The sequence below is a fragment of the Stegostoma tigrinum genome, chromosome 44 (assembly GCF_030684315.1).
Source record: "Stegostoma tigrinum isolate sSteTig4 chromosome 44, sSteTig4.hap1, whole genome shotgun sequence".
NCBI lineage: Eukaryota > Metazoa > Chordata > Chondrichthyes > Orectolobiformes > Stegostomatidae > Stegostoma > Stegostoma tigrinum.
In genome coordinates this window covers 14187330-14199124 of record NC_081397.1, presented here as the reverse complement: position 1 = coordinate 14199124, position 11795 = coordinate 14187330, and the positions used below count along the sequence as shown (strand labels likewise).

At 45.1% G+C, this 11795-nt stretch overlaps 1 protein-coding gene across 1 annotated transcript in view; it reads left to right on the top strand.

Moving 5' to 3' along the window:
* The first annotated feature begins 8701 nt into the window (after nt 1-8701).
* Nucleotides 8702-11795, top strand: part of LOC132207155 (core histone macro-H2A.1-like) — a 35106-nt gene continuing 32012 nt past the window's right edge. Inside the window, exon 1 of the mRNA XM_059642330.1 lies at nt 8702-9167. Coding sequence (XP_059498313.1) covers nt 8728-9167 — 440 coding nt within the window. The 5' untranslated portion in view covers nt 8702-8727. The remainder of the gene's footprint in view (nt 9168-11795) is intronic.

Below are 11795 nucleotides of genomic sequence, written 5' to 3'. Positions count from 1 at the left end.
TCTGGGCGAAATAAACATGTCCCGAAAAGAAAAGGGATTTTGCAATTAATCGCTTTGAAGATGTTTAATTCGGCGTGTTTGATAAGATTGATTAACCACGGTTACACGGCCGGTTGATCAGTTTGCCTGGGCTGTATCAAACCCCGCGCTTCCCTCCTGCCTGTTGCAGACAGATCAGGCAATGATCCCGTGTCCTGTCCGCGCTGTGGGCAAGCTCGGTTTGAAACAAAATGTGTTAGCAGCGCATGCGCGTTCCTTACTCCCAAACCACCAAGACGCCGGCAGCCGATGAAAGGAGCGCATGCGTGAGACCGTCCCCCAGCGCTGGCATTGAGGAGTGTTGACTCAGTGAGTGGAAGAGGTTTGTTTGAAACAGGCCGCAATGGAGAGACCAGCGCCCAGGGAAGCGAGGGAACAGCAGGCTCCTTCCAGCAGCGCATCGAGATGTGAGTCTGGGACACAGAGGGCGGCTCAGTTCAGGGAGAACCGGGGGCTGTTGGTAAGAGGCGGAGCGGAGCAGGAACTGGTCCCGGAACTTGGAGTGAGCGGCCTGGGGGCGGGGAGAGAGAGGCCTTTCTCGGGCTGTGTGTGGGCCTGCGGAGGGAGACACAGCGGCAAGAAGCTGCTGCTGGGGATCAGTCTTGTAGCTTTTAGTCTTCTGAACACTGATGGAAATTCATTGTTTGGCTGCTGTTTCACGCTGTTAGTTGCCAGTTGTGGGGCTTCCTATAAAGGACGCAGATTGGAGTTAACAGATTATACGTCTCGGGGGGGGGGGGGAAACACATTTGAAACAGCAGCTGCTGTTCTTTTCAACAGTGTGTTGGGATCTGGTAACATGAGCTGTGTCAACAGTGTAGCATCTTCAGGTCGCACCTCAGATGGAGCTGTGCAATTATTGCTCAGTTTCTGAATCTCACTCCGTTGCTATCGAATTACATATTTGAAAAAAAATTCCTCAGACAAGGAGCAGCTCGATGTAAGAATGGAATCAGACTTGTGTTTGAATTGATGCCCTTTAAAGAAAAGACTGTGTCAAGAGAATTCTATGCTGTGGTCCAACAGGTTTATTTTGGAGTTCTGTTGCTTTGGGAGGTGAAGTTCAAGAAACGAAACACCCTAATAACTGTTCACTGAATATATGTTAATCTGATTGATATTGTCAAATTTGGCTGATGTTGATTTACAGGAGATAACTCTTCTGTCTTCCTCCAGGAAAGTACTCGAAGAAACAATATTTCCTTGTTACAAAGCCAAGTGTGAGCAGTTGCTTCTAACTAACACCAGGCATGTTCCTGCGATCAGAATGGAGAATATCTTTTCCAGAGTCAGAGTGGATTGGATCAGACTTGTTTTGAGCTCAATTTCCAGAGACTTGTCCATGGAAACAACTAACAAGCACAACTGAGGAAAGGCAAGTTTATTTTTTTTTGTTTTCATTGTCAATTGACATCATGCTCGTTCCAATTAATATCACTTGTAGCCCATTAACATTCACATCATGTTTGAAATGTTAACAGCTGACTCCTTGTTGAAAGTACTGACAACAGGAACTGAATCAAGTTTGCATTTAGGAAAGGTATTTTATAATATCTCAAACCGGATAGAGAGACTCCTCCTACCACCCCTTTGATCATGACCCTGCCCCAATCGCCAAAACAATATCAACTCCCAGACCATCCACAACCTCAGCACCTCAGGTACTCTCCTGCCAACAGCCTCTGACCTCATCTTTCCCCAACGCCATGTTAACTGTTTTTGCCTTATCCCTAAAATCCACAAACCCGACTGCCCCGTTGACGCACACTGTCTCTCACGCTCCCACTTTCTGCAGTCAAATTGGATGGCCACGGGTACCCACATGGGCCCAAGCTATTCCTGCCTCTTGTAGGATACGTGGACCAGCCCCTCTTCTGCAGCTACACTGGCCCCACCCCCACCTCTTCCTCCGTTATTTCGATGACTGTATCGGTGCCACCTCGTACCCCCACAAGGAACTCACAGTTCATCCACTTTACTAACATCTTCCACCCCAAGTTTAACTTCACCTGGACCATCTTAAATACATCTCTCTCCTTCCTGGACAGCTGTTTGTTTGCATTTCTGGAAACTGGTAACTAATTCAAGCCAACCGACTGCCACAGCTACCTAGAATACTCCTCCCCTCCCCTACCTTCCTGCAAGAATGCCGTCCCCTATTCCCAATTCCTTCCTCTGTTTCATCTGCTCCCGAGATGAGGCATTCCAATCCCGGTCATTGCAGATGTCCTTGTTTTTCAAGGACTGCCATTTCCACTCCACAGTGGCTGAATATGCCCTTGACCTCATTGTTGTTATTGTGAAGAGGGTGTCTAAGGGACAAGTTGCACAAATGAGAGCAAAGACAGAATCTCCTTTGTCAGCACGTATCACTCCATCAAACTCAGGATTCAACGCATCTTCCTCCGCCACTTCTGCCACCTTCAATCTCACCCCACTCCCAAGGACATTTTTCCCTCCGCAACCCTATCAACCTTCCAGAGAGACTGCTCTCTCTGACTCCCTCGTCCACTCCACACCCCCCATAGCCCTACCACCCCTGGCACAGTTCACTGGAACCACAGGAAGTGCTACACCTGCCCCAATATCTCTCCCCTTATCCCCATCCCAGGTCCCAAGAAAACCTTCCATGTTAAACAGATGTTCATCTGTATGTCCAGTAATACATTTTGTTGTGTCCACTGTTCCTGATGTGGCCCCCTCGACATTAGGGAAACCAAGCGGAGGCTTGGAAACCACTTTGTTGAACACCTACGCTCACATTGTGACAAATGACTGCACCTCCCCAGTCATGAACCACTTCAACACCCCCTCCCACTCCTTGGATGACATGTCCATCCCAGGCTGCCTCCAGTGCCACAACGTTGCCACCGGAAGGCTGCACGAGCAGCAGCTTATATTTCACTTGGGAGCCCTGCAGCACAATGTTCTCAACAAGGGCTTCAAAATCTCTCCACCCCAAACCCACCCAGCATGTCCCTGCCTCCTTGACCTGTCCATCTTATCTCCAATCAATCTGCTTCTCCCACCTCACTGATCAACCCCCACCGGCACTTCGGCCTACTAACCTTAGCCCTGCCTCCTTGACCTATCAGCCTTCCCTCAACCCACATCTGACCTCCCTCCCTACACTTACCGTTACTGGCTCCAGCCCTGCCTCCTTGACTGGCCATCTTCTCTCCACCTATCTGGTCCTTTATCCAACTTTTGTCATCATCTCCTCACTTCTCTCTATTTATTGCAGAGTCCCTTTCTCTTCCCCCATTTCTGACAAAAGGGTTCGGTCCAAAAATGTCAGCTGTCCTGCTCCTCTGCTGCCTGACCTGCTGTGTTCATCCAGCTCTACACCTTGTTACCCCCTCAAAGGAAGACATCATGTTACATAGTTTGAACAACTACGTCTGACAAGTAGCAAATCGCTACTGAGCACATGCAGACACATAGACAAAGCTGCTGACTGAGTCCCAAATATGCTCATTGTATCAACACATAACATACAAAGACTGAGTATACATTGTTGTCATACACACTGCAGGGAACAGAAGCAAATACATAAAAAATGTTTACAGCTCTGTTTTAAGAAAAGCAAGAGAGTCTACAGGACAGAAAAAAATACCTTTCAGCCCATGGGGTTGATAGTAGACAAAAACAAGCACCTGACAATTCTGATCCCATTCAGCCAGCATTCCATTTCAATAAGTGTGTCATGGCAGTATACGATTTGCCAACCCCAACCTTATCACAACGTGATTCTCAATGTGTTCACCTTCAGGAACAGAAACCATATTTTCCGTCTGTCTTGTAAAATTTCTTTTTTTTTGGGTTGGGGTGAAGCATTGAAGTGAATTTGGCAACTAAGTTAAACAGTTTTCTGCAGTGTCACTTGCCCCTCCCAATGAAATATTCCAGAAACACGCAAGAAAACAGAATGCTGTTTCTTCACGTTAGTGATGTAATCATCATTTAAAGCAATGAAGAATGATCCATTTAACTAAATCTTGTAATTGTCAAATTTTACTTTCTCACAAAGTTCAACCATATTCAATAAGTTTAAATCTTCTCCACTGTAAGACAGAAAATACAAGTCATTTTTCTTTCTTCATCCCCACGACAGCGCATTGTAAGAGTATTGCTGATGCCATGTGCCATCGCACAACAGAGCAGGGTTCTGTAATATCCATGGTAGTATAATTAATGAATTAATGAATTAGCCGATACCCTTCCCTGTAGAAGGAACCTCGTGGTCATTCAGCTGAATACAGTTGATTTGTTCATTGCCCTTTTCCTTTAGACTCAGAGAAAGGAATGCCACATCAATCTATTCCCTCAGCATTATTCACAAAACTATGTTCCTGTGTACTCAGAAAAGCTGATGTCACCTTGAAGAACGGCGCTTGATACAATTTCTGTCAGTTAGACTCTGCTCTGTTGGAGTTACAAAACCTTTTGCTTTTACATCACACAATCCATTGCACAAAACAAATGCATGGAGCAATAACTGACAGGTACAGGCTGATAACTGCACTCCTACGTTCTTAAAGCAGAAACCGACAGGCTTGGGCTGATAACTAAACTCGGAGATTCACAAAGCAGCAGCTGGCATGTACAGATTGATAACTATACTTCGATATTCACAGAGCAGAAACAGACAGAGAAAGATTGACATCTGTACTCTTATTCATGTGGTATAAACATTATAGGTACAGATTTCTAACTCCACTCATTAACACACCGAGCAGAAACTGACAAGGAGAAATTATTTATATTTCAATACCAGGACTGGCAAATCCAAATTGCTAAGCACATTCACAGCACACTCACTGGCTGATAGGGAACGATTGATTAAATGTCCAGAAATAGTCATGTAACAGAGACTACCAGTTACAGATTTATAACTGCACACTCAGACACACAGAGATGAAACTGACAGGGACTGACCGGTAAATGGACTCGGACATTCGCGTGGTAGTTACTGACAAAACATAGAACATAGAACGTTACAGCACAGTACAGGCCCTTTGGCCCTCGGTTGTGCCGATCTGTCATACCGATCTCGAGCCCATCTAACCTACACTATTCCATTCAAGGTTACGCTAACAACTGCACCCACACATGCAAAGCTCGGAACTGACTGGTAAAGATGAAAAACCAAGCTCACGTGTTGACATAGCAGAAACTGAGAAGCGAAGTCTGAAGCCTGCTCTCTTCCATTCAGATAGCAGAAAACGACTGGCACAGATGGATAAGTATACTCACCTTGCAGACACTGACACGAACATTCCCACAACACAAACAATCAGGTAAAGACTTACAACGGCATTCTCATATTCACAAAGGGGGAAAAAAGTCACAGTCAAGTCCAATTTGATAACTTCTCAAATAAACACAGGGCAGAATCTCACAGGTCCCCGTCAGTCTCTGCTGTGTGAATACATAAGTAATTTAACAAAGGCTCACCAATGTGTGAGACATGAATAGATCAACAAATAAACTCATATCCACAGACCCACTCACATTGTGTACTCCCATTCATGGACCTGGACACTTAGTTTGTTCCTGGACTTCACTCAATTGGTATGGAACTAACAAAAAGAAAAATCACAAGACAAAGAAGCAGCTCAGAGCAAGAGTGGAATCAAACACCTAATTCTGTTCAGATTCCTGGCTTGAAATTAAATATTGTAATGATTATTAACTGAACATTGCATTGATCAATGAAATATCATTGAACTTGGCTGATGTTGATTTACAGGAGGGTTTTCTTCAGTCTTCCTCCAGGCAAATACGTGAGGGACTAAGAGAAAGTAATATTCCCTCGGTACAAAGCCAAGTGTGACCAGCTGCTTCTAACAAACGGAAGGTATGTTACCGCTGTCAGAGCAGAGAGCATCCTTTCCACAGTCACAGAGCAGATTGAGTCAGACACATATTGAGGTCAATTTCCAGTGAGATTTGTTCCAACAACACAGAGGAAATAGAAGTCTTGTTTTTTTTCCACCATTCACGATGCACATCTGCCCAGTTCGAACAAATTTCAGCATTGTGTTTTGCGAGATCTGCAGCTCGGATAGTGGATAATGTTGAGCTGGCTTGCTTTTCTTCATACAGTTCATCACCATGCTCGGTGGTATCATCAGTGGAGCCTCCAATGAGTCAATGTTATTCCACTCCCAGTGGAATTTATACTGTATGGTCCATTATGGTGACTACTGTCATTTCTGGTTTTGATCTGTCTGAGTTTTCATATATGGGGTCCGATTCTATAATCTTGTTGATTTGAAGTATGCATGGAAAACCATACCTCTCGGAATTCCTGTGTGTCTGTGTTTGGCTTGGGCTACCATGGTTACTTTGTCCCATGTTAACCTGATGGCCTTTATTGTCTGAATATGATACATTGAGACAACCAAGGCCATCAGTTAAAATGGGACAAAGTAACCGTATTAAAAACAAAGAACTGTGGATGCTGTAAATCAGGAACAAAAAAACAAACTTGCTTGAAAAGCTCTGCAGCGCAGCAGTAACTGGTTCTGAGGAAAGGTTACTGGACATGTAAGGCTAACTCTGTTTTTCCCTTCACCGATGCTGCCTGTCCTGAGCTTTTTCCAGCACCTTTTATTTTTGTTGGATAAAGTAACCACAGCAGCCTAAGCCAAACATAGACATGTACAGGAATTCCTAGAGACATTGTTCTCCACACAAACATAGAATTGGACCCCATGTATAAACCCATACAGATCAAAACTGAAATGACAGTACTCAGCATAACAGACCTGACAGTGCAAATTCCAAGCAGAGGAGAATAACATTGCATCATCAGAGGCTCCACTGATGATGTCACCTAGCATGGTGGCAAAACGTCTGAACAAAAACAAGCCAGCTCAGTGACCAAGTCAACAAAGTCACATTTCTGCATTCACAGCCCATTGACATTTACACCATTTTTGAAGATGGACAGACTGAATACTCGTCCAAAATATACACTCAGAAACTGAATCTAATCTCCATTAAATCACTCTGATAACAGCGACCACATAACAAATTGCATCATCACAGAATATTACTGGCTGCCAAAGTTCAGCCGTGTTGACAAATAGAAACTGACAAGCATGTGTTGATATCTCTGCTTAATCATTCACCCTGTAGAAACAGGCAAAAAACAGGTTGACACTCTCATATATGGGGAAAAAAAATTTGCTAAAACCATTCTCAAATTCACTGATATGTACAAATTAATATTTATGCTCACACACCAAACTACACGTACACAAATGATAACTATGCTTACATATCCACATCATAGCAACAGAGAAGAACGGATTGTTGATAACGCTCCAGTTTCACAGCATAACTTCACAGGTCCAATTTTATAAATGCATTTAAATATCCACAGACTTAACAGTCTTTTTTTTAGGTGCAGTGTGATAATGGCAGTAGATTCACTAACTTTAGGTACATTTAAGTCGTCATTGGATTAGCATGTGGACGTACATGGAATAGTGTCGGTTAGATGGACTTCAGATTGGTATGACAGGTTGGCATACGATTGAGGGCCGACGGGCCTGGCCTGTACTGTGCTGTAATGTTCAATGTAACGACACTCCAATTTTCAGAAGCAGATTCTCACAGGTACGTACTGATTATGAACTTCACGTGTCCATGAAGCAGAAACTGACAGGAACAGCTTGGTAATAACCCTCCCAATGTCATACAGCTTGAACTGACAGGTACACTTTGATAACTACATGCATAGCAACAGTGCAGTATCTGACACCTATGTATTGGTAACTACACACATACACACTCTCTCTCACACACTCACTGAGCAGAAAATGAGAAATATAAATGGATAACTAAACAGACATATTGACAGGCTAGATGGATAACTACACTCATATCTTGCAGCAGAAACTGATAGTGACACTGATTGAAGAGCCTAAGTGGGGGAGAGAGAGTAAAATTTGTCAAATCAATAGAAAGCAAAAAGCACTGGTCACAGTACATCAGTGCTCGTCTGTGACCGAGGTAATCCGAGTAAAACTGATACCGAGACACGCTGGCAGGTGTCTGAGGAATGTTCGAATAGTTTGGGCCTAGATATATTGGAGATTTGAAGAAGGACGTCAAACCTTTCGAGGAAACAACAAGTAAAGGGTCTTGACGGAACAGGCAATTTAAAATAGTGTCTAAAGATGGTGCGCACGATTAATGCTCTCTTTCAGGAAAAAAAAAGTTGTCGATTGGTTTATTAACATATCGAGGTGTTTTTGAAATGTGAAATGAATATGCAGGTGCAGAGTGCAGATTTCGGGCCCTTTTTGCCGCTTGCATTTAAGGTTTTGAAAATCCGATTCAAGGTCAGAAATGGACATTCCACTCGGTTCGGGAATGCGGGAAAGGGAGATGAAGTCAAATATACATTCATAATCTTGAAGTAAATTTCTTCACGCATTCTATTCTGTTAAATGTCCGAGTTTTCGTTGAATATTGGCGGGCTTTTCGAGTTTGAAAGAAAGCGGTTGATGATTTGGCGCCGGGATTTTCCGGCCTCCTCCCCGGGCCCTCTCCGGATTGGTGAGGGAAGCAGATATCTGATTGGACATTGAAATGACATTAGGAGATACTGAACAATGTGACCAATCAGCAATGGCCGCACCCCCATTCCTCCCGAAGGTATAAGAGGGCGGGATGTGGCCGCATTACAGCATTTTCTGTGCAAGTGTTTGTGAGACTGTGGCTATGTCTGGAAGAGGAAAGGGCAGTGGCGGGAAAGCTCGCGCGAAGGCGAAGTCCCGGTCGTCCCGGGCTGGGCTGCAGTTCCCGGTGGGCCGTGTTCACAGGCTCCTAAGAAAGGGTAACTATGCTGAGCGTGTGGGTGCCGGAGCGCCGGTCTATCTGGCTGCGGTGCTCGAGTACCTGACGGCTGAAATCCTCGAGCTGGCCGGTAACGCGGCCCGGGACAACAAGAAGACCCGCATCATCCCCAGGCACCTCCAACTGGCCGTGCGCAACGACGAGGAGCTCAACAAGCTGCTGGGAGGTGTGACCATCGCTCAGGGCGGGGTGCTGCCTAATATCCAGGCCGTGCTGCTGCCCAAGAAAACCGCCGCTGGGGGCCCCACTAAAAAGTGAAGAGACCGTTTTGTAACCTGATAATCCAAAGGCTCTTTTAAGAGCCACCCACAACATCAGTGAAAGAGCCTCAGACCTCGATTCTGTTCGATTGACTTAATTTTAAATATACAGAGCCTGGGACTTCGCAACGTCAAATTTCAGTCACATCATTCATTGATCCTGTAGTTGTCACAGTTCGATAGAAAATGAAATCCATCCTGCTGCTCCTGATTTCGGTAATATTTCCGTTCAGAGCTGGCAGCCGATGAGCAGGAAGAAGTTATGATGAGCTTATTATAAAATTACAATGTATAACATAATTGGAGAACAGAATAATCGTTTTGCAAATACGTTTTCCAGTCCCACTGCTTGTTGTTCGCTGCCAATTTCACATCTCCCTTCATCGCATTCGAGAAAGCGAAAGTGACCCGGGGCAGCACGTTGCAGGGTCTTTTGCTTTTGATAATGAACGGCCACTGACCCTCTGCGCATTAATCTCGGTTCAGCTCATTTTCCTGCCTTTTGTATTATCGAGTCCTCACAGTGTGGAAGCAGGCCATTCGGCCCATCGAGGCCCGACTGACCCTCTGAAGAGCATCTCTCCCAAAGTGCCCTTCCATATCCCTGTCACTCTGTCTTTCTCTGGACACACTGGGCCCATAGCATAGCCATGCCACATAAAGTGCACATCTTTGGACTATGGAGGAAACCAGAGCACCTAGAGGAAATCCTCAAAGACATTAAGGCCACCCACCAGCCTACCTTTTATCCTGGGAGAAGTAGCCCTGGCCTGTACAGCTTCTCCCTGAAGCTGAGCCCCTTACAAATCTTTTATGAATGTTTAAGCTTAAAGTAAAAAAAAAAGCTTCTAGTCAATCTGGCTGTTCATCATCTTGAAACCTTGGATGAACTGTCTAATCCATTCCCTACGGCAGACCAGGAGTGCAGCATCAAAAGGGGACGACCAGGGCTGTTTCAGAAAATTCAGCGGAGAAGGCTTCAGCAAATCCATCAAAGATACCAAGAGGCAGGACTGGAACAGTTTAGTGGCCCCAACCAACCAAACTGAGCAAAGCAAGATAGTGGACAAAGACAGTTCCCACCCTGATGCTGTCTATGCTTGGTTTACACAGAATGCCAGCAGCATGGTGTCCACTCCCCCGCCAGGCCTCAATGCACCTGTTCTATCGGTCACTGCAGTTGTCAGATCCGTCTTCCTGGTGAGAACACCCAAGGAAAGTAACTGACCTGGACTGAAGCACCAACTGTGCATGTAATTCCTGTGGGGAGGTACTCTGACATCTTTGATGTCTCCCTCTGACAAGTTGTACTCTGCACCTGCTTGAGAAGACCACCATTATCCCAGTCCTAAAAACCACATGCAGTATGACTTCATCTGTACTGCCCAGTAGCTCTGGCATCCAAAATCATGAAGTGCTTAGAGATGCTGGTCATGGCCCACTTGAACTCTCGACTTTCAGCCTGCCTCAATCCCTTGCAATTTTCCCACTAATGCAACAGGCCCACAGCAAGATGCCCTTTTCCCAGCCCTGCAATCATCCATGGAACATCTGGGCAACAAGACCACCTACAATCAGGCTTCTGCTCATCAACTACAGCTCAGTCTTCAACACCATTATCCCTGCAAGACGGATCTCAAAACTAATACCTCAGGCTTGGCTCCATCCTGTGCAACTGACTCCTCAGCTTCCTGAAACACAGACCACAAATCGAGAAGATCGGCAACTGAATCTCCTCTGCGAGGACATTCAAACACTGCAACCCTCAAAAATGCATTCTCAGGTCCCTACTGTACTCCTTGTATACTCACTATTGTTGTCAAATTCTGAATGAATGCCACCTATAAGTTTGCTGTTGACAACACGATGATGGGATGGATAATAAATAATGATTATTCAGATGACAGGAAGGAGATGGAGGGTTTGGTGACGTGGTGCAATGATAAAAAGAAAACTGAATGTTCACAAATCAAAAGAACTTATAATTGGCTTCAGAAGGAAAAGAGCAGAACACACCCTCAGGTCCATCAACAGAGCAGGGTGCTGAGAGTGTCAATTTCCCAAGAGTTACAATAACCAACAACCTTCATGGGACTTCCCACACAGATGCAATGGTAATGAAGGCACAAAAAGGCCTCGTCTTCCTGAGGCTGCTCATGTATTTGGCATGTTACTCATGCACCATAGAAAGCATACTGTCTGGGTTCATCAAGGCCTGATATGGAACCTGCTCTGTCCTGTTCCACGAGCAACTATGGAAGGTTGTGTTCACACCCCACACCGTCACGGCACCCAACTTCCCAACCATGGGCTCTCATTGCTGTGCAAAGCCTGAGACATCAAAATCCATCCAACCCCAGTGGTGCCCTCCTACAACCTCTTGCATCAGGCAGAAGATACAGAAGCTCGAACACCCACACCAGCAGGTTCAAGAACAGATTCTTCCCTGTCATTGTTAGACTGACGAATGGACACTTAAATTTCAAAAGTGTTGATCTTGCCTGCATACATCCTGTGGAGTGTAACTTGTATGCCTTATCATTTCCATTTTTCACATTATGACCTGTATGTGCTTACTGACTATGATCTGGCTATACTGCTCGCCAACAAAACCATTCACTA